At 42.0% G+C, this 24265-nt stretch overlaps 1 protein-coding gene across 1 annotated transcript in view; it reads right to left on the bottom strand.

Annotated features, from left to right (window-relative positions):
- NAA20 (N(alpha)-acetyltransferase 20, NatB catalytic subunit) overlaps positions 1-19282 on the bottom strand; it is a 45490-nt gene extending 26208 nt beyond the window's left edge. Inside the window, exons 1-2 of the mRNA XM_006895647.1 lie at positions 19224-19282; positions 5476-5500 (exon numbers count right to left, since the gene is read on the bottom strand). Coding sequence (XP_006895709.1) covers positions 5476-5500; positions 19224-19276 — 78 coding nt within the window. The 5' untranslated portion in view covers positions 19277-19282. The remainder of the gene's footprint in view (positions 1-5475; positions 5501-19223) is intronic.
- Positions 19283-24265: the final 4983 nt, after the last annotated feature.

Here is a 24265-nt window from a genome sequence, read left to right as displayed (position 1 = left end):
TAAACCAGGCTACTCCTTGGAGGCAAGGATTCTGGGGCTTCGTCTGACATACTTTGGACATGTTGTAAGGAGAGACAGGTCCTTGGAGAGGGACATCATCATGCTTGGTAGGGTGGAGGGACAGGGCAGGAAGGGAAGACCCTCTATGAGGTGGATTGATTCAGTGACTGGAGTAATCGGGATGGGTGTCAGAGGCAATGCTATTGGCACAGGACAGAGCAGGGTTTAGGGCTGCTGAACATAGGGTCGCTAAGAGTCCCAAACAACTTGATGGCACATAACAACAAGTAAAATATGTGTATGTTTATATCTTAGCTTTCTTTTTAATCTATACTATTCTATTATTCTAATTAATATTCTAATTAATCTAATACTATTCTATATCATTCTATTATTCTAATCTATACTATTGAGGATTTATTTTTTAAATTTTTAAAACCAGGCCTTTAAAAGAAGCCCATTTTCATCTTTTTACTGGATGGTCAATTTGCACTCTATAGACTGCTCATTACTTCAAAGTATATTTGGGGAAATGCAAAAACAAAGCATAATCAAGGAAATGAGTATGCAAATTAAAATAAGACATGTTTAAATAGGATCGCAAAATTGTAAAATATTGGTTTAACAAGAATGAAGAATTACTATACTCTTTCACTAAGTTGTCTTATATTTATTGGGAAATAAATAAGAAAAAGAACCCCTCCAGAGTGCGGAAGAGCAATGCTATCAGTTTAAAGAAAAAAGCAGTCCTGATCCATGCTATGATCTTCTCAATTGCTTCTTACGCATCTGAAAGTCAGACAGTAAATAAGGATGGAAGAACCATTCCAGAGAGTATACTAGCCTGGCGGTGACAGCTCCAGCGAAGCAGTAGTAGCAGCGACAACCATGGCAGCAGCAATGGCCAGGACGGGGCAGCCCCGGGACTCCCAGGTACAGGAGGGCCCATGGTCCCGGGTCCCAGGGCTGGCATCCTGGGCAAGTGCGGCGAGGAACGTTTGAAGGAGATGAAAGCCGAGATGGCCCTGTTTGAACAGTAAGTTTTGGGGGCTCCAATAACCGGTATTCCAACAGCTGTACCTGCGGTACCAACTGTTCCCATGGTAGAAGCAATGCAGGTCCCCACAGCGCCTGCGATTCGCCCAATTAGCTCAACAAACACCTACCAGCTGGTTCAGCCGACTCTCAAGGCTTGGGCAGCTGCAGTAGCCACAGTGGTTCCTCCCATGGTGGGCGGCGCCCCCCTTAGTGGGCCCAGTTGGCTTTGGCCCTGCTGATTGGAGTCACTTCGATAGTCCAGAGGCTTGAGAAGCCATATTCCTGCGGCGAGGAGCCGTGGCCCCTCAGAGGGCCCCTATCCTTTGACCGGCCTTCATCCCCCATGTGCTGCAGAGAGCAGACTCTGCTCTCTTCTGCAGCAGGTGGCCCTCGCCCTACGGCCCTTAGGCTGCCTCATCAAGCCCTTGTGGGTCTTCCTCTATCAAGACTCCCTGGGTCCACCCATGATGTTACCACCAATGGCTCGGGCCCCAGTAACCCCCCTCACCTCCACGGCAGTTCTGAGGCCGCGTCTGGAAAAGCCAGCAGCGCCCTGAGAACTTGGCCTGGACATGGGTCTGAAAGAGAAGAAAGAGGCAGTGGTGGCCGCAGCAGCTGGGCTGGAGGAGGCTGGTGCAGCAGTGGCTGTAGGGGCAGGTGCCATCCCAGCTGGCCCTGTGGCCACTGGGCCCAGCCTGAGCCTGAGCCCCTGCCCCTCCCACTAGAGGTTGCGCAAAGCCAGTTGCCCCCACTACACATTCCAGAGTTCCTATCCCTGAGTACAAAACCCCGGCCCCTTCGGCCTGAGCCACCACCTGGCCTTATGGCTCTTGAGGTTCCAGAATCCCTGGATGAGGACAAGCAGAAAGGGAAGCCAGAAAAACTGAAACGCTGTATTTGTCGCAGAGCAGCTGAGCAGCTGAGAGGACCCCAGCCTACTGGAGTGTGACACAGATGACTTTCGGATTTTCTGGGGTGATCTGGGCAATGAGGTGAATGACAACATGCACGTGCCTTCAGCCACTTCCCGTCCTTAAGGCTAAAGTCATTTGCGATAAGGCAGAACTAAAGACTATGGCTTCGTCAGCTTCAAGGACCCCAGCAATTATGTGCATGCCATGCGGGAGATGAATGGGAAGTATGTGGGCTCTTGCCTCGCAAAGCTGAGCAAGAGTATGTGGAAGGATCGGAACCTGGACCTGGTGCGGAAGCAGCAGAAGGAGAAGTAGAAAGAGAAGTTGGGCCTCGGATAGTTGTTTGTGGCTGGGCAGCTGCACCCCACCTAGCAGGGTGCTGACTCTTCCCCAGCGTTCTCTTTAGAAAACCCTTCAACTCTACTCACCCACCTTACTCAAAACCAGTTTCAATAAATTTACCTTCATTAAAAAAAAAAAGAATAAGAACCATTCCATTTGAATTGGGGTGTTGAAGAAGAGTACTGTAAAAGTAACTGTTTAATTCCCACAGAATGCCAAAAGAACAAACAAGTCTGTCTTGGAGCAAGTACAGCTTTGAAGGCAAGGATGGTGAGACTCATATATTGTGATCGGGAGGGGCAGTTCCTGGATAAAGACCTCATATTGGAAAAGCCAGAGGATCGTGAAAGGGAGGAAGACGGTCAACAAGACTTACAGTGATTCTAACAACAGGTGCGAGGGCATGGCATCACCTACTTGCACCAAGAAATATGTCAATAAAGACAACAGGGTTGAAGAATTAAGTAATGAGTAATCATTCTAGCATTCTTTTTAATATCTTTGACTTTAACAGCTTCAGTGTTTGCACTAATAGATTCAGTTGTTACATGCTGTCAACTATGACTCATAGCAACTCCTTGAAAAACTGACCTGAACTCTGCCTATTTTATGCCATTTTCACAATCTCCAACATACAATACAAATTCCTGAAAAACCTATTAAACATAATGTTCTTCAGACTCTCCTCTGAAGGCCAGCCATTATAGTGAATATTCCTCAAACCTAACTTTTTACCATGGTAGGTCAGCCTGCCTTTCCACCATCCAGCACTGAAACAACCACTTCTCTTCCTGTGAACCATTTATGGGAAATACACATGTAACTGGGAGTACATTAATTAAGTACCTTACTGTTGTTGTTGTGGTTGTGGTTGTTATGTGCCGTCAAGTCGTTTACGACTCATAGCGACCCTATGTACAACAGCCCTAAACCCTGCTCTATCCTGTGCCAATCGCACTGCCTCTGACACACCCATCCAGATTACCCCAGTCACTGAATCAGTCCACCTCATAGAGGGTCTTTCCCTCCTGCCCTGTCCCTCTCCAAGGACCTGTCTCTCCTTACAACATGTCCAAAGTATGTCAGAAGAAGCCCCAGAATACTTGCCTCCAAGGAGTAGCCTGGTTTTACCCTCTCTAGGATGAATCTGTTTGTTTTCTTGGCAGTCCATGGTACATTCAATACTCTTCTCCAGCACCACAGCTCGAAGGCGTCAATTCTCCTTCTATCCTCCCTAGTCATTGTCCAACTCTCTGATGCATACCTTACTATCTGGGAAAAATTTTGTCATCTGTAACTCACACACACATTTTTTTTTTCCTTTTTTTGTTCCTGTGCTGGAAAAGTTGGAGGATTAGCAAAGGAGAAGATGACACTCTACGAGATGTAATAATACAATGACTGTAGCAATGGGGTCAAGTGTGTCAGAAATGATAAAGATGGCACAAGGCAGGGTTCAGATCTGTTGTTTATAGGGTCGCTACAAATCTACTTGATTCAACCTAATAACATCCCGTGAGATCAAACTGACAAAAACAACTCTCAGACAATGAGACAGGAGTGTTAGGGAGGTGTGAGTTTATGTTAATGCGTAAAAAACAACTCAGGAGGGTGGGAACAGATGCAAAACTTACTGTCACTACATTGTACATGTACAAACTAATTTGTGTATCTTTTCCTTTATATATTCTCAACAACAAAACTAATAAAATGGAGAGAAAAACTTTCTTGAAGCATGGAGAGAATTTTTTTAAATCTACCAACTTCAAAATATAAACAAAAACTATAGAATTTTTTTTTTTTCGCTTTTCCCACAACCTTCATTTCTAATACATAGGCAGTGTTGTTTAGACTGTAATTACTTTTTACTGTAGTATTTCACTGTGTTAATAAGTTAAATATCCCGTCTCTTGACAACAGGTACCGAAGTCATTCCTAATGTCTCAAATTCTAAATCCTTCATGAATATATCATAATTTAACTATTCTCTTAATAGTGTGTATAAATGTTATTCCATACTTGTAATTCCCCTATAATAAATATTTTCATAGTATTATTCAGATGTCAGCAAACATTTTCTGTAGAGGTAAAAAACCCACTGCACTGAACTGATTCTGATGCGTGGTGACCCCACCTTCTAGGAGAGAAAAATCATTTATATCATTATCAGCAATGTCTGAGAATGCTCCCAACCTCAGCAGCACTGAGTTGTACGAATACTTAATAATCTGGTAGGAGAAATATGGCATCACATTTTGGTTTTCATCCACGTCTTCTGATTGATGAAGACGAAATGCATACTATATGCCTTCTTCTGTTAAATGACAGACACAGACCATAACCGCAAAATCTAACTTTGTGTTTTAAGCTAAAAGGTAAGTACTGTTTTTAGTGTATCACAATTTTCACAATTTAAGAGTACCCTAACTTCACACATCTTTGTCCATTTTTCTTTTGAGGAGAAATTTTTATCCCAAATCCTGTGTTCACATTACTAGTAAGCCCATGTCTAAAGTGAGCACACAGCTGGCGAGAGGTGGCATCATACAGTGGGCACACTGCTGGCGAGGGGTGGCATGGTATAGGGAGCACACTGCTGGGCAGGGGTGGCAGAGTACAGAAGAGCACACTGCTGGGCAGCAGTGGCAGAGGACAGTGAGCACACTGCTGGCCAGGGGTGGCAGAGACCAGTGTGCACACTGCTGGGCAGCGTCGCAGAGTACAACTGCTAGTCAATAAATGACACAAGGTGTCTGCTCTGTTCATTCTTCAGCCAGGAGTATGGATGTGATGCCACACGCTCCAGCAGCCCTTTGGGAAAAGAAGACAAAGCTACCCTTGGCCTAGTCACTGGTGACTTCAGGAAGCCCGCCACCTGGCCCTGACACAGTTTAAAGTAGAGAGAAACAACTATCCTAGTCACATGCATGTTTCATGCTGTTTCAGCTCACAACTGAAGAACAAGACAGGTACAGAGCTGACTGTGCCGGATTGATATGTGGTCAATGCAGCAAGTTTGTCAACATATTTGAGAAAACTCTGTCCTACGTTTTCCTCCCACTATTGCTGATGATGTTTTCTAAGTGGCAAATTTTTGAAGACTGTAATTTTTCCTTTTATTTTTTTTCTCTATTCCTTTATTCTTCGAAAGTCTTCATTTAACTTTTTAAAGAAAGGATACAGTTTCTGTAAGTGGATCCAAGTTACTGAAAAAACAAACAAAACAAAAAACCCCATGAAACAGAAAGCAATGTTTACAAAAACAGGTTTAAAGAGCACATACATTAAAACTAAAATGAAAACAATACATGCTAAATTCACAATGTTAAGACGAACTTTATAGCTAAGTAAGATGGTTTAAATAATGGCCGTACATTACAGTAACTATAAAGGCATCTAAACATTTTCACATAACCACTAGTTCTTTACAAATTCATTATCAAAACTTCCCATTTTCTAATGGGCAGTCAACCGTTAGTGTAACTGGGGAACAAACAGGCATGTATGTCACACAAAAAAAAGGTAAATATGGCCTGTGCAGCACCTGACCACAGCTGGTGGACCCTCTTCACCTAGCCTCTTCTCCCCGCTAGTTCTTTATCTATTCCGTCTTCTTCTTCATGCCCACTCAGCCTTAGTCCCATCCCCCTTTTTCCCCACTGGACCTTCTCAGAGGTCTGTGCTCACAGGAAGAAGCCTTCCAAATGGCTCTGATGTTGTTTCTGACTGCAGCTCAGCAGCCTCTTCTTCAGCATGCTCCCAAACCTGCATTAACATCAACCTCAGAGTGTAAAATGGTGCAACCCCTGTGGAAAGCAGTATGGCGCTTTCTCAAAAAGTTGCAAATAGAGATACCATTTGACCCAGCAATTCCACTACTGGGAATATACCCTGAAGAGACCATAGCTGACATCCAAGCAGATATATACACACCCATGTTTATTGCAGCTTTGTTCACAATAGCAAGGAGTTGGAAACAACCTAAGTGCCCATCAACAAACGAATGGCTAGAGAAGCTGTGGTATATTCGCACAATGGAATACTATGCTGCATTAAAAAACAAGGAACTCATGCAATATTATTCAAAATGGTTGACTCTGGAGAACATTATGCTGAGTGAAATATCCCAGTCACAAAAGGACAAATATTACATGATGCCACTGTTGTAGAATGGGACTGTCCTTGGGGTTGGGGAGAGACTGAGTAAGATGGGTTCAATAATGTATACTGCACTGAAACAGAGGAGGGAGAAAACTGTTTAAAAGAGATATATAACTAGGTATTTCTGTCATCACAGGAGACTAGAGCGAGGGCTACATGGTGGAGGGGACCTGGGGGAGGGTTTGTAAAACAATGAAAGAATCTTTTCTTTTACTTTTCCATAATTTTTTACTCATGTACTTATGGCTTGTTGGTCAAATTTGTGTCTTCTGTGTTGCAACACCCCCATGATACATCTTCAAGGATATGAACATGTACGGCCAAGCACAACCAATAAGAGTGCATCTAAATTCCAAAATCAATCTCCATAATAGTCTATGTGTTTCCTACTGCCAAAGGGGCCCTTTAGAGTAGTGAGAGAAGATCTTCACCCTGAAACCCACAGCGTCCCTTCTCAGCAGGAAGTAGCTAAGAGAATACGCCATCCCCTTTTCCTTGTGACTCAGGGTGAAGTCTCTCTCAGGGAGGAGTGATAGGGAATGGCAAAGGACACACAGACAAAGAAGATTAATCAGAACTGGCTTTGACAGGCACTGTGGCATTTGGACAAGAACAAACTGGGAGGAGGGTAGAGAGAATAATGCAACAATGAATGAATGGAAACCCAAAATCTCTGTAAATGTTTATGAAAATTAATAAAATATAATTATAGAAAAAAAATAAAAAAAAAACATCAACCTCAACCGCCTCGCACAGACCAATAAGCTCTGCCCTTCCTCCCTATTAAAATGAAAGGAAGGCATTTTGCCAAGCTTGGACACGGCCACCTTGCCACATTCAGCCTAATTCTTCAGGATCCGTCTGATGCCTGACAGTCATTTATCTAGCCAAAAGTTCTCAAACATTGGTCTCATAACTCCTTTATCCTCATAAACATTACTTAAGACCTCAAACAGCTTTCGTTTATATCAATCATTATGAACATTCAAAATTTTAACGTATTTTGTTATTTTACATGTTGCAGCTTTGTTCACAATAGCAAGGAGGTGGAAACAACCTAAGTGCCCATCAATAAACGAATGGATAGAGAAGCGGTGGTATATTCACACACACACAATACCACATTGCATTGAAATACAAGGAACTTATGCAATATTATTCAAAATGGGTGATCCTGGACGACATTTTGCTTTGTGAAGTATCTCAGTCACAAAAGGACAAATACTACACGGTGCCACTGTTATAAAACAGAACTGACCTTGGGGTCAGGGAGAGACTGAGAAAGATGGGTTTAATAATGTATACTGCATTGAAACAGATGAGGGAGAACACTGTCTAAAGGGGATATGTGATTAGACATTTTTGTCACAGCAAGAGTCCAGAGCGAAGGCTACATGGTGGAGTGGACCTGGGGGAGGGTTTGTAAAACAATGAAAGAATTTTTCTTTTATTTCTCCAAGAGGGTAGTGTTCTGGGGGAGGGTTGGGAGGGGAGAAAAGTACAACAATGAATGAATGGAAATCCAAAGTCTCTGTAAATTTTTACTGAAAATAATAAATTTAAATAAAAAATAGCTTTGACCTTGCACACCCATGTTTATTGAGGCTTTGTTCATAATAGCAAGGAGTTGGAAACAACCTAAGTGCCTATCAACAAACAAATGGATAGAGAAGCCGTGGTTTAGTCACATAATGGAATATCACATTGCACTGAAAAACAAGGAACTCATGCAATATTATTCAAAATGGGTGACTCTGGAGGACATTTTGCTGAGTGAAGTATCTCAGTCACAAAAGGACAAATACTGCATGGTGTCACTGTTGTAAAACAGGACTGACCTCGGGGTTGGGGAGAGACTGAGAAAAATAGGTTCAATAATGTATACTGCATTGAAACAGATGAGGGAGAAAACTGATTGAAAGGAATATGTGATTAAATATTTTTGTCATGACAGGAGTCCAGAGTGAAGGCTGCATAGTGGAGTGGACCTGGGGGAGGGTTTATAAAACAATGAAAGAATTTTTCTTTTACTTTTCCAAGAGGGTAGTGTACTAGGGGGGAGGTCTGGGAGGGGAGAGAAGTGCAACAATGAATGAATGGAAACCCAAAGTCTCTGTAAATTTTCATTGAAATTAATAGTAAATTGAAAAAAAAAGAAGAAAAAAAAATAGCTCAGACCTCTATTAAAATAGCTTTGTCTCTCTCTCAAAGGAAATTATCCATCTTTCTGCATCATATCTCTCTGTATCAGAGCAGCTGGTGAATCTGAGCCACCTGCTGTTGGTTCGGCAGCTCAACCCTCTACTCACTACACCACCACAGCTCCCTCACTCAATTCAACCCAATGCAGATGAGTCAGAACAGATTCCTGTATCCAGGTTTCCTGAGGCTGTAAATCACATGGGAGGAGACTATCTATCTTCCTCCCTTGAAATAGATAGTGAATTCGGTTTGGCAGTGCAATTCTCTACCCGCTACACCATCAGTGTTCTTGAGAGCCCCCGAAACAACAGTGAGGACTGCCGCCAGGCCAAATTTAGAAATGTGCTTCAGTGCAGTGTAGGGATTTACTCTCAGACTTATTTTTTAACATCTCCGTATTTTTATTGGTCTGCATATATTCCTATACACTGTGTTTCATTCATATACATAGTGGGGGTTCTGTGTGTGTGTCACACTTTCCACCACTGACATTAAGTTTCATACAATCATACCCATACATTGTGTTTATAAAATTAATCAAACTGGACTACGCCCACCATTATTCCATTTTATTAAGTCCCTGTTGGATCTTCCCCATTTCCTTTACCCATGAAATTGAGCAACCCTATGATTTCACCCATGCCCACCTTCACCAGTTTCCAGCCCTTCCCCCTCTGCCCTCATAGCTGCATAGTATTCCACTGTGTGAATTTACTATAATTTCTCAATCTATTCAGGTATGGTTGGACATTTGAGCTGTTTTCATAATCTTGCGATTATTTGTGCCTCAGTTCTAATTTCCTTGGGTTATATTCGTAGTAGTGGAATAGCTGGGTCATATGGAGTTTCTATGTTCAGCATTTTGAGAAAATGCCAAACTGCTTTTCAGAGTGGTTGTACCATTATACAATCTGATCAACAGCATATGAGAATTCTCCCCTCTTCAAATTGTCTCCAACATGTTGCTTCTTGCCCTGCTAAACATTGCCAGTGATACTGATTTGAGAAGGTATCTCACTGTGGTTTTGATTTGCATCTCTCTTATTGCCAGTGGTTTTAATCTGCATCTTTCCTATTGCCAGTGATTTTGAGCATTTCTTCAGGTGTCTATTGGCCATCTTACAGAGGAATGTCTTCCTCTGTAAAAGGGTTTCCATGTATTTTGCCCATTTTGTAATTGGGTTATCAGTCTTTTTCTTCTGGAGGCCCAGGAATATTCTGTAAACTTTTGTTATGAGACTCTTGTCTGAGATGATATTACCAAATGTTTTTCCCAGTCAGTAAAGTTTCTATTCACCCTACTGGAAAAAGGTTTTGATGCATACATGTATTTAATCTTTAAAAGGCCCCATTCATTGATGTGCATTTCTGGGTTAGGACCCATGATTTGGGGGCTTTACTCCCAATTCTGCCTTGAGTTGATTTTTGTGCATGATGTGAGATATGGATCCTGTTTCAGCTTTCTGCAGCTAGCACTCTCAATTCTGTTCCCTTTGTCTCTGCATCTGTCACTGTATCAGTATCATGCTATTTTGGTCATTACTGATGTGTAGTAGATTTTTAGATAAGGGAGGACTATGCCTCCCACTTCATTTTTGTTTTTTAGAAGTCCTTGTTTATTTGGCATTTCCTTCCTCTCCAAATAAATTTGACAACTACCTTTTCTAACTCCTTGAGAATTTTATATCTGTACTGGGACATGTAGATTGTTTCTGGGAGGACTATCAGATGCCTTCAAGTTGTGGTGCTGGAGAAGAGTCTTGAACATACCATGGACTGCCAAGAAAACTGGTCTGTCTTGGAGTGGATGAAATCAACTCTTTCCTTGGAGGCTAGGATTCTGAAGTTCCGTCTCACATACTTTGGGCACATGGCCAGAAGAGACCAGTCCTTATAGAAGAATATCATGCTCTGAAAGGTGGAGGAATTGCACAAGAGAGGAAGACGCTGGATGAGACAGACTGATACAGTATCTGGGTTAATGGGGGTTGATGTGTCGGAATTAGTGAAAATGGCTCATGACAGGCCAAGGTTTAGAGCTCCTGTACAGAGGGTCACAATAGGTCACAGGCAGCCCGATGGCACATAACAATAACATACTATAGTGTTGGGTTGGTTTTTGGTTGTTTTTTTTTTTTTTATTTAAGCCTCTTGTTTATAGTCAACAAGACGTCAGGGAGGGCCTTTGTATTCAAAAGTTGGTTGTTATTATATTTTGAAGGAACATTCTTCTAAGTGGTACAGCACTCTTCTGTCAATATGTGTGGTAACCTGGGACTATTGTGATGTTGAACCTTATGCCTCTGGGGTGTCAATTGCCCTAACGGCTACCCATGGTGGGCAGTGTTTGGTGGAGCTTCCAGTTTAAGACAGGTTTGGAAGCAGGAGTGGCATCCACTTCCTAAACAACATGCCTCTGGAAACTCTATGAACTTTGATAAATGATGATAAGTATAAAAAGGGTTCAGGCCTTTTGTTCATAGGGTTGCTAAGAGTTGTGCTTGACTCAATGGCAATCAACATCACTTTCACTATATTGAGTCTTCCTATCCATGAACGGGAACAGTTTTCCACTTATTTAGGTCTTTCATCATTTCTCACAGAAGTGTTTTGTAGTTTTCTTTGTAAAGGTCTTGTGTGTCTCTAGGCTAGGTTTATTCCTAAGTGTTTCAATTTGTGGGTGGTTATTATAAATGGTATTGCTTTCTTGGTTTTCTTCTCTGTTTCCTTTATTCCTTCTGTTTTCTTTATTACTGCAGAAGAATCCCACTTACTTTTGTACACTGATCTGGCATCCTGCTACTCTACTAAATTGATCCTCTAGCTCTAAAAGTTTTTTATTGAGTCCTTGAAGTTTTCTGTGTACACCATCATATCATCTGTATATAGTGAGTTTAACTACCTCTTTGCCAATCTGCCTTTTAGTTCCTTCTCTTGTCATAGTACTCTAGCAGGTATTTCAAATACAATACTGAATAGGAGTGGTGTCAGTGGACATCCTTATCTAGTCCCTGTTTAAAATGCAATGCTTTCAGCCTTTCTCCATTAAGAATGATACTGGTTCTTGGTTTTGTGTGTGTGTATGCATTTCACTATGTTGAGGGAAATTCCTTTCTATTCCTATTTTGTTGAGTGTTTTAATTAAGAATGGTTGTTGGTTCTTGTCAAATGCCTTTTCTTCATCAATTGCTAGGATCATATAATTCTTGTTATTTGCTTTTTAACAACTATTTTCTATCCTATCAGCCCCCCAATAGGTCTTCTCCACCTCACTAGTTTACTATTTCATAAAAAATAAATACAAGCTAAGAACATTTCACCCAAATTCTGAAACAAAACCACTAACCTACAAGCAACTACAGTTACACACACGGCTTGCTCCCCTGAAAATGGATACAGTGCTGGTTGCTCATCCCTCACCAGCAAGGATCTGCTCCGCTGATTCTCTCCGTGAAACCTGTAACACTGCACACTCTGCCAGCAGCAACTTCCATGGCTTCCATGTGCTTATCAGCCTGGCTTCCCTCTCACCTCACTGGCATCTAAGTCTCCTTTACAAGCCTCTGTTCAAGTCTTTCAGCTCTAACAGGACTGTGCTGGGGAGCTACCTTCTCTATCTACACTCACCACATTCAGGATGTCCCCAGCCTGGTGATTTTAATGTTGTTGTTGTTGTTATGTACTATCAACTATGACCCCTAGTAACCCTATGAACAACAGCTCTGAACTTTGCCCTGCCCTGAGCCAATCTCACTGTCTCCCACACACCTGCCCCCATTGCCACATTCACTGTGTCAATCCATCTTGTCCAAAGTCATCCTTTCCTGCACTGATCCTCAACCATTCCAAACACGATGCCCTTCTCAAGAACTGGTCCCTGCTGACAATGTGCCTGAAGAATGCAAGATGGAGCTTCAAAATTCTTGCCTCTGGTAGCAACGTGGTTTAACCCTCTCCAGGACAGATCTATCTGTTCTCTTGGCAGTCCATGGTATGTTCATTACTTTTCTCTCGCACCAAAACTCAAAGGCATCAATTCTTCTGTCATCTTTAATAATGGTCCAGCTCTCTGAAGCATAACAAGTAATTGTGAAGATCATGGCCTGGATCAAGCACAACTTAAGTGTGTAGACTGACATCTTTGCTCTTTAGCACTCTAGAGAGGTCCCTGACAGCAGACCTTCCCAGTGCACTCATCTTTTGCTTCCTGACTAGTGGTGCCAAGAGTGGTGATTGTGTATCCAAGCAAGATGAAATTGTTAATAATCTCAATCTCTTCTCCATCTATCATGATGCTGCTAATTGGCTTAGTAGTGAGAATCTGTTTTCTTGATGTTGAGCTGAAATCTATATTGAAGACTGAACATCTCAGGTCATCCTCAGTTTCAGCAAGCAAGGTTGTGTCATCAGCATAACACAAGTTGTTGATGTATCTACCTCCAATCCTGACACCAAACTCCTCATAAATTCCAGTCTTGTTAATGATGTATTCTGTATACAGACGGAAAAGATATGTAGACAGGGGAATCCCTGAAAAACTCCTTACCTGATTTTGAACCACATAGTGTTCCATTGCTCTGTTTTGAGAATTGCTTCCTCGTCTAAGAATATGTTTCACATGAGCACAATCAAGTGTTCTGGGATCCCCGTTCTTCTCAATGTCAGCCACAATTTGTTGTGACCATCTATTACATTGTTAAGAGTTCTGATGGGTAATAGTAAGAAGTGGCACTGCAAAGCAGGAGCTTCAAATCCACCAGCTGCTCTGCAGGAGAACGATGGCAAACTCCTCCCTTGTGATTCAAAGCCTCTGAAAACATGTTGGAGGAACAACAGCACACATGTAACAACAGGAATGCATGTAACAACAGCCTACATTGCTGATCCTTAAATTTCTCTCTACTCCAGACCTGAACTTGAGATTCACATGTTCAGCTGCCTACCTCACTTCTCTACTTGGCCGTCCCACATGCACTTGGCAAAGAAAAGTCCCCATGATGCCCTAGATGGTCTGTCCATTACACAGCCCCCAGAGCACAGATCTTGCATCCTTCCACTCCTACTCCAGTCACACTGTCTTCTTCCTGTATCTGAAACTGGTCTTCAAAATCTGCCTGAGAGTCCCCTACCCTAGCATCCCCATCACTCACTCCCTCCCTCTATCTGGGTCTTTAATGGCATCTTTCCTGGACAGATTCTCAAAGGGCATTGCCATTCACTGCTACTTCCTTGTTCCCAGTAGGGTCACATTCATAGTTAAAAAGGCTACTTCTAGATCCATCTTGAAATACAATGTTGTGAGTGACAGGATACTATCCACAAACATACAAGGAAGACCTGTTAATGCCACTATCATTCAAATTTATACACCAACAAACAGAGTCAAAGAGGAGGAAATAATGATTTCTACCAACTTTTGGAGTCAGAAATAGATCAAACATGCAACCATGTTAATGATAATGGGTGACTGGAATGCAAAAGTTTAAAACAAGGAAGAAGGATCAGTAATCAGAAAAAAAGGAGATATAGTGACATAAATGAAGACAAAGAGAAAATAACAGAATTTTGGACTATCAATGATTTAATCACTGCAAATACCTTTTATAAGAAACAGCAATGGCAATTATCCACATGGATCTAACCTGATAGTCTACACAAAAATCAGACTGATTCCATCTGTGGAAAGAATCACTGAAGAAGCTCAAAACCAGCTGTGAAACTAGGCTGACTGTGGAACAATCAACCACTCATATGCAAGTTCAAACTGAAGCTAAAGAAAATTAAATCCAAAAGAACTAAAATCTGACCTTGAGTTTATCCTATCTGAACTTAAAAAACAATCTCAAAAATAAGTTTGAAGCCTTAAACATTAATAAATGAAGAGGAGACAAGCTGTGGGAGGATATCAAGAATATCATTCATAACGAATGCTAATGGTCAAAAGGCAACTTGGGAAGAGAAAGCCAAGTATTATGATGAAATGCACAAAAAGCTGAAGTCAGAAAATCAAAAGAGACGAACTAGCTCAGCATTTAAGCTGAAGGAACTGAAGAACAAATTCAAGTATCGTACGGTAATCCTTAAGAATACTATGGGCAGAAGAATGAATGACCCAGACAGCATCAAAAGAAGATGGAAGGAGTATAGTGAGTCACTATACTAGGAAAAAATTGGCTGACAACAGAAGAATTTCATGAAACAACTTATGATCAAGAGGCAATGGTGATTAGGGAGAAGGTCAGGCTGCTCTGAAGGAATTGATGGAATATCAACTGACATATTTCAACAAACAGATGCAGCCCTTCCTTGATGTGCCAAGAAATCTGGAGGGTAAACTATCTGATCAAGTGACTGGAAGAGATCTATATTTATTCTCATTCATAAAAAAGGTGATCCTACAACGTGGTAATTATCATACAATATCCCTAATATCACATGCAAGCAAATTCCTGCTAAAGATTATCCAAAAATGACTGTAACAGCACAACATAGAACCACCAGAAATGCAAGTTGGGTTTAGGAGAGGCCACGTGGAAGTGCCCCCAGGCCTGACCACTCCTTAAAGAAACTTGATAATGTCTAAGGCAACCAGACCAGAGACCAGGCCAGACAATGATCCTGATAAGGCTCTAGGGCTAATCACAAAGCCCATGTTGTTGCTATTGTCTGCCAGCCTGCAACTCATAGTGGCCCTATGTACAACAGTCCTAAACCCCACTCAATCCTGTGTCAACCTCCCTGTCTTCGACATACCTACTCCTATTACCCCAGTCATTGAATCAATCCACTTCATAGAGGGTCTTCCTCTCCTGCGCTGTCCCTCTACTCTCCCAAGCATGATGTCCTTCTCCAAGGACTGGTCCCTCCTTGCAACATGTCCAAAGTATGTCAGATGAAGCTTCAGAATCCTTGCCTCCATGGAGTTCAACCCTCTCTAGGATGAACCTGCTCATTTTCTTAGCAGTCCATGGTATATTCAATATTTTTCTCCAACTCCACAGCTCCAAGGCACCAATTCTCCTTTTATCATTCCTAGTCATTGTCCAGCTCTCTGATGCATAGCAAGTGATTGCAAAGAACATGGACTGTATCAGATGCACCTTAGTCTCCAGAGTGACACCAGTGCTCGTCAGTACTTTGGAGAAGGTCCCTAACAGCAGACTTTCCCATCGCAATATGTCTTTTAATTTCCTGGCTGCTGGTGCCAAGAGTGTTGCCTGTGGAGACAAGCAAGCCAAAGCTGTTAACAATCTCAACCTCTTCACCATCCATCCTGATGCTGCCAATTGGAACAGTTGTAAGAATTTCTGCTTTCTTGATATTGAGCCTCAATCCATATTGAAGGCTGAAGTCCTTAACCTTCTGCAGCAAGTGCTTTGGGTCCTCCTCAGTTTCAGCAAGCAAGGTTGTGTCATCTGCATAACGCAGATTGTTGATGAATTTGCCACCAATCTTGATGCCACACTTCTCCTCATACAGCCCAGGCTCCTGGATAATCTATTCTGCATATAGGCTGAAAAGGTATGGGGTGCACACCCATGTTTATCACAACTTTGTTCACAATAGCAAAGAGTTGGAAACAACCTAAGTGGCCATCAACAAACAAATGGACAGAGAAGCTATGGTATATTCACACAATGGACTACTACACAGCTTTGAAAAACAAAGAACTCATGAAATACTACACAAAATGGGTGACCCTGGAGGACATTATGCTGAGTGAAATATCTTAGTCACAAAATAATACTGCATACTGCCACTGTTGTAAAATGGGACTGACACTGAGGTTGAGAGGAGACTGAGAAAGATGTGGTAAATTATGTATACTGCCTTGACACAGATGAGGGAGAGAACTATTTAAGAGAGATATATGATTAGGTATTATTGTCATGGCAGGAGTCCAGAATGAAGGTTGTATAGTGGAGTGGACTTGAGGAAAAAGACTGTAACAATGAAAGAATTTTTCTTTTCCTTTTCAAAGAGAAGAGTGAACTGGAGGGGAGGGGTGGACAGGGAGAAAATGCAACAATGAATGAATGGAAATCCAAAGTCTCTGTAAACTTTCATTACAATTAATAATAAGGGGGGGGAATATGCTCTGTTCAGGAAATATGTTAAAAACAATTCTCAGAAGTTGTTATGTGGCAGAGTCTCCTGCAACTTATAACAACCCTATGTACAGCAACTCCAAAGCCTGCTCTGTTCTAAGCCAGTTGCACTGATTCCAACACACCTACCCTCATTTACCCCAGTTACTGTATCAATCCATCTCTTTAGGGGTCTTCCTTCTTAGTGATCCATTTTATGTTAAAGACTCTTCTCCAGCACCACAACTTGAAGGCATCAATTCTTCTGTCACACTTAGTTGCTTCATTGTCCAGCTCTGATGCATAGCAAGTAACTGTGAAGATCATGGCCTGGATTAGGTGTACCTAAGTCTCTAGGCTGACATCAATGCTTTTCAGTACTCTGGAGAAGTCCCTAAATCCACTGCAATTTTTCTTTTGATTTCCTGACTGCTGGTGCCAAGAAAAGAGAAAGGTATTTCAACTACCTCCTCTTAATAACATTTATTTTTGTTAGAATGATGATCACTCTGTGTACTGATGATTTCAAAGTCACTTAATTCAAGCAAAGATTGACAGTGGCTTACCTTAGTTACCATGTAAGATTCACTCAGAAATAGAAAATTACGTAGTGTTGTGGATTAAACTGTGTCCCTTAAAAAAGAAAACCAAAACCAGACAACTCTCAGAACTGATACTCACCCAAAATGTATCCTCCCTTTCGTCACACAGGGAGAGTCTCACGATTGTTTTAAGGCCAGATACACCCAATTTTGTAACCATCATTAAGGGAAAGCCACTGCCTTTTTTACTCAAGTTCCTTGTAATTTTTTATTTTAAAAAAAAAAGGTATGGAGATAAGACACATTCCTGGTGTACACCCTTCCCAATTTTGAACCATGTAGTGTTTCCTTGCTCTGTTCTGACAACTGCCTCTTGGTCCAAGTATAGGTTTCACATTAGCATGATCAAGTGTTCTGGGATTCCCATTCTTCTCACAGCCACAGTTTGTTGTGATCCACACAGTCAAATGCCTTTGCATAATCAATGAAACACAGACATTCCTCTGGTACTCCCTGCTTTCAGCCAAGATCCATCTAACATTAACTACAATATCCCTAGTACCATGGTCCCTTCTCAACCCAGCCTGCACTTACCCAAGTTAATTAACAGCCCCAAATTCCCAGCAAAATAACATCTTCCCTAGTCCTTCCTAAGAGCCCTATAAACGGAAACCCACCCACTAGGGCGCCATTTTGACCTTTTCCAAGCACCATCACTTGGAGACTGCAATAAAAGCCTGTTCATTTCTTGGGATCAGCTTCTTTCTCTCTCTTTTACCCTCAACTCTTTTTCTAACACACGGTACTAGGGACATCATAGCCAATGTCAGATGAATCTTGGCTAAAAGCAGAAAATATGTTCATATTTCATACAGACATAGAAGAACACAGAGAAAACAGAGAATAATGTCTGTATTTCACTGACTATGCAAAGGCATTTTGGTTGCATGGACCACAACAAACTGTGGCTAACACTGAGAAGAAGGGGAATCCCAGAACACCTGATTGTGTTCACAGGAAATCTAGATTTGGACCAGGAAGCAATATTTAAAATAGAAGAAAGAAACACTGAATGGTTCAAAATCAAGAAAGGATTGTCAGGGATGTGTCCTTTCTCCATAATTTCTTAATCTATATGTGGAATAGATTATTCAAGAGGCTGGGCTTTTATGAGGAGGTATGTGGCACCAGGATTGGAAGACGACACAACAACAAACTGGGATACACAACCTTCCTTGCCAAAACTGAGGACCTGAAACATTTACTGCACAAGATCAAATTCTGTAGTCTTCAATATGACTGAAGCTCAACATCAAGAAGATAAATATTCTCACTACTGGACCAATTCACGGCACCACGGTAGATGGAGAAGAGATTGAGGCTGTTAACAACTTCCATTTACTTGGTTCCACAATAAACACTCTTGGCACCAGTATTAAAAGAATGCACTGGGAAAATCTGCTGTCAGGGACCTCTCCTGAGCCATGATATCACTCGAGTGACTAAGGTGCACCTGACCTCTGCTCTCCCAAATCTGCTATCAATTGCTTCGGATATTGCAATCTGTCTGTCTTATTGGCAACTGCAGAAAGGCTGGACAGGTGCCCATTTGGTATCCCGTGCTGCACTAAGGGCCTACAGCACGTGCAAGGCGCTGTCTGAAGGCGCCACTTCGCGGGTGCGAGGACGAGTGTCCTGACGCTGGCGGGCCCCACTGTGGCACTTCAACCGACACCCCGAGTAGGAGATGCTTCTGTCCTCGCGCTGGCCCCTTCCGTGTCCTCCCTCAGTGACCCTCTGCAGGCGGGATGGTCGCCAAGCCCTGGTCAGTCAGCAGGCACAGAGCCCGGACCCCCAATCTGCGCAGCGCCAACCTCCGGCTCGCCCCGCCGCCGCCCAAAGAGTGCGTGGGGCCTCCGCAGACCCTCTCCACTCACATGTTGTTGAAGCGGAACAAGTCATCGCAGGTGAAAGCCCGGAGCGTGGTCATTGCGCCGCCGCCACAAATGCAAGGTTGCTAAACGCACGCCCCACCAGAAGTCACAAAGCTGGGGCTACTGCGAGTGGCAGTCACCAGGGAAAAGAAGGAGACTACTTCCGAGTCATGGGTTGCTCGGCACAGGCAGGGCTAGCCTGTCTTACCGCCACCTAGTGGCCAAATTCTAGAATTGTTAAATGTTTCCTGTAAGTATCACAAACCCTTGTCTTTCCCGCTTGAGCACAACAGGCCATCTGAGCACGCCAGGGCGTAGGGGATCTTCAAGCCTTCCTCTGATGCCTTCTTGAGAGAGAACTTGAGCCAGAACCAGCCACCAGTTTCTGAAGTCTTGACCCACAGAAACCGGGAAAGATACCCTTCAATCCGCTTCTATCTCTGACAAACTCGATATGGCCTGCAATTGAGAAATTTTGATAAATCGAAACTGACAATGGCAGAAGGCAAGAGAAAAATCCACTCCCCTCAGAAGGAATGATCAGGAGAAGTAAACGTGCAAATGTAATGAGCCTGCGCTCAAATATGCAGTGTACATTGCACAGCATTGCCTTTTCATTTTCCTTCTTTTATTTTTATTTTTATTTTCCTTTCATTTAATTTTGTAAAATGCAAAGAGGTCAGATCAAGTTTAAATGACTGTGCTGCCACTTTTCACATCCAAGAATCTAGAACGATTGAAGGTGGCACCTTCCGCTCTCATCAGCCTGTATTGTTGGCAAGGAAGGTTGGTGCAGCACTAAGGGCCTACAGCACGTGCAAGGCACTGTCTGAAGGCGTCACTGCACGAGTGCAAGGACGAGTGTCCTGACGCTGGTGGGCCCCACTGTGGCACTTCAACCGACACCCTGAGTAGGATTTCTTCATGTTGGTGAAGATAGGAACTGGATGAGACGACAATGAATAAGATACAGGATAAAAAGTAAAGATTGTCCAGGATGTCCTGCAAGCATAAGTACCGTTTAATCGGAATGCCAGGATTTTTTTTTTGTTCAAATGATTTTAATTATTGGAATGCACAATTTTTTTAATATGCAAATAAAAAGTTTTAAAACCTGAAAAGAAAAAAAAATAGGTCATCTGATCACCTGAGGAGCTTTGCTGGCTTGTTTGGATGTGCCACACTGAAAAAAGTCCTGCATAAAATGAACACTTTATTGAAATACATGGACTATGTGAGATGAATGGATAAACAGATATTGTGTGTATTGTAATTAGCAACATAGAACAAGATGTGCATGATTGAATGGGAAAACAACTAAGGGAAGGTTTACATACAGAAACAATCTTGAAAGATTGACAGGAATGGGATGGGAGGGATAGGGGAGCAAAATTTGCAGAAGAAAGTCAAAGTATAGGAATTTGATGAGACTTTGTAATGAATATTATTAGCTGCTATCAAGTGGACGATGATTAATACCGACCTATGAATAACAAATAAGAACCTTACCCATCCTGCACCATCCTCAGCATCTGATATGCTCCAGCTCACTGTTACATCACTGTGTCAATCCGTCTTGTTGGGGTTCTTTCTTCTTTCTTTCTCTGACCCTCCACTTCTCCAAGCATGATTTCCTTTTCCAAGGACTGGCCACTCCTGACAACCTGTCCAGAGTATGTGAGACCGAGTTTCACCATCCTTGCCTCTAAGAAGCACCCTAGTTGGAAACACCTTAGTCACACTTCTTCCAAGACAGATTTGTTTGCACATTTGGCAGTCTATGAAGTGTTAAACAAAGTTCTCCAACATCATCATTCAAATATGGATTAATAATATTGTTCAGTAATTTCCACATACTGTTGGATCGCTTTTATTTGGAATGGTAACGAACACGCAACCCTTTCAGTCAGTTGGCCAAATAGCTGTCTCAAATGACACAACCTTCCTTGCTGAAAGTGAAGAGGGTATAAAACCCTTGCTGCCAAAGACCAAAGACTTCAATGTGGATTGCATCTCAACATAAACAGTTTTCTCAGCTTTCTGTGAGGAGAGCTGTCTTGTGACTTCTCTACACAAAAACTGCTTAAGTTGGTGCCCCTGATCTTGCTCTACTCCATAGACAAAGGAATACATTAGGCTTCAGGGGAGAAATCACCCATTACATTCTTCCCTGGAGCCAGCACATTCCAGTTAATGGGGGTGTGGGGGCGGGGAGGGACTGAAACACCCAGGGGAAAGATCATTCCACTTGGGGATCCTTGCTTCCACAACCGCAGGGCCAATCACAGGTGCCAAACAGGACACCTTGAAACCCCCCTGGACAGAAACTGCTCAAGTGGAGCACGGATCTCACAGGACTCAGCTACTCTGTAGACAAAGGAGAACAATGGAGTTTGGGAGAGGAGACTACAAGAAGGTGAAATTCCATTCATTTGTTAATGGGTACTTGGGTTGCTATGGTACCTTCACACAATGGAATATTACACAGCACTAAAAAACAGTGAACTCATAAAACATTCCACAACATAAGGGAGCCTGTAGGAGTTATGCTGAGTTAAATATCTCAGTCACAAAGGGCAAGTACTGCACAACACTGATGTGATAAAATAGGACAGAACTAAGGGGTTTGGGGACAGGGGGGAAAGAGTAAATAGATAGTGAATACTATATTACATCAGAGGAGGGGAAGAATTGTCCAAAAAGAATCTATGATTAGGCATTAAGGTGCATTGTGGGCAGAGCTGGGGGAAGAAAATGTGCAAGAATGGAAAAAAAATCAAAATAAAAATTTTCTATGTTTAAAAGGAGGGGGGGAGCTAGATTCCTGCAGGACTACAGGGCAGACCAGAAAGAACATGAAGGATAGACATTAAGACACATAAATTTTCTTAGAAAGGACTTTCAGTAGAATGAGTGGTACACCCAGTAGATTGAACAGTTAAAGCTGTCAACTAATCAGTGATATCATAAAGAACTACAAACAGCTTCCACAGACACAATACAAATGACCTAACACATAAAAGCAAAACTTCACATGATGTTAAAAAGCAAATTAAGCATTCTCAAAAAAAAAAAAAAAAAAAAGCAGAGAATATTGGAGACCCAATGAATACCCCAGAGTCAGGAAGGCAGAAGCTATATATCGCTAAGGAAGTATTTGAACAGCTATGGAAGAAAGTACAAATGACGGAAGAAACAATGGAGACACAAATAAAAGGAACACCCTAGAGATAGAGAAACAGAAGAAATTTATCAATTAGGAGCAACTTGCACAACTACAAAAGAAAATGCAAAAGAAGGAAGAAAGAATTTAAACTATAGGTAAAGAGGTACAAGAACTTTAAAAAATCATCATAAGACAGAGAAGGTACAGTCAACACATTACTGGAAATAAAATAAATGAATGAAAATTCAATCCAGAATATTAAGACCAAAATGGCAGAAGCACTAACATGTTGGAGAAACAAACAAAAAAAAAGGATAACAGAAGAGATGGAGCAGACAGCCAATGAGTTGGAAGACAAGAACGTACATGGAAACGTAACGGAAGAAAATCAGAGATAAGACATAAAGAAAATATTAAAATCATATGGGATGGCATCAAAAGCAACATCACAGATATGATTGGAATTCCAGAATACAAGGACAGGGAAATCACTGAGAAAATTGTAGAAGTACTAAAAGAAAACTTTGCAGGTATTTTGAAGAACAAGGAAATCCACATTCAAGAAGCTCAGGAACTCCAATCGGACTAGATAGACCCCAAAAGAAAAACATCAAGACATTCTTGTCAAATGCTTCAAAATAAAAGACAAATGCAGAATTCTAAAAGCAGCATAACATCTATGCAGCAAATAATTTTGTTGTTGTTGTTTTATGTGCCACCGTGTTGGCAACAACTCATAGCGACCCTATGTACAACAGCCCTAAACACTACTCTACCTTGTGCCAGTCTCACTCTGACACACCTATTCCCATTACCCTAGTCATGGAATCAATCCATCTCACAGAGGGTCTTCCCCTCCTGTGCTGTCCCTCCATCCTTCCAAGCATAATGTCCCTCCCCAAGTACTGTTCTCTCCTTGTAACATATCCAGAGTATGTCAGATGAAGCTTCAGAATCCTTGCCTCTAAGGAGCAGCCTGGTTTCACCCTCTCTAAGATGAAACTATTCATTCTCTTAGCAGTCTATGGTATATTGAATATTCTTCTCCATCCCCACAGCTCAAAGGCATGAATTCTCTTTCTATCATCCCTAGTTATTGTTCAGATCTCTGATGCATAGCAAGTGATTGCAAAGAACATGGACTGTATTGGTACACCTTAGTCTCCAGACTGACATCATTACTCTTCAGTACTTTGGAGAGGTCTCTAACAGCAGACTTTCCCATTGCAATATGTCTTTTAATTTCCTGGCTGCTGCTGGTACCTAGAGTGTTGACTGTGGAGACAAACAAACTAAAGCTGTTAACAATCTCAATCTCTTCACCATCCATCCTGATGCTGCTAATTGGCTCAGTGGCGAGACTCTTTGTTTTCTTGATATTAAGCCTCAATCCATACTGAAGGCTATAGTCCTTGACCTTCTGCAGCAAGCACTTTAGGTCCTCCTCAGTTTCAGCAAGCAGAGTTGTGTCATCTGTATAATGTAGGTTGTTGATGAACCTTCTTCCAATCCTGAGGCTGGCTACATTTCTCCTCATACAGCCCAGCCTCTCGGATAATCTGTTCTGCATATAGATTGAAAAGGTATGGATCTAGGACACTCCTCTGGTGTACACCCTTCCCAATTTTGAATGATGTAGTGTTTTCTTTCTCTGCCTCCTGGTCCAAGATAAGTTTCCCATTAGCACAATCAAGTGTTCTGGGATTCCCATTTTTCTCAGAGTCAGCCACAGTTTGTTATGATCCACACAGTCAAACACCTTTGCATAATCAATGAAACACAGATAGACATTCCTCTGGTACTCCCTGCTTTCAGCCAAGATCCATCTAACATTAACTACAATATCTCTAGTACCATAACCCCTTCTAAACCCAGCCTG

This window comes from Elephantulus edwardii, unplaced genomic scaffold, assembly GCF_000299155.1.
Source record: "Elephantulus edwardii isolate Elephantulus edwardi_28Jun2011 unplaced genomic scaffold, EleEdw1.0 scaffold00172, whole genome shotgun sequence".
NCBI classification, from domain to species: domain Eukaryota; kingdom Metazoa; phylum Chordata; class Mammalia; order Macroscelidea; family Macroscelididae; genus Elephantulus; species Elephantulus edwardii.
Note: the sequence above shows the minus strand (reverse complement) of the source record. Positions and strands in the feature narration are given on the sequence as shown.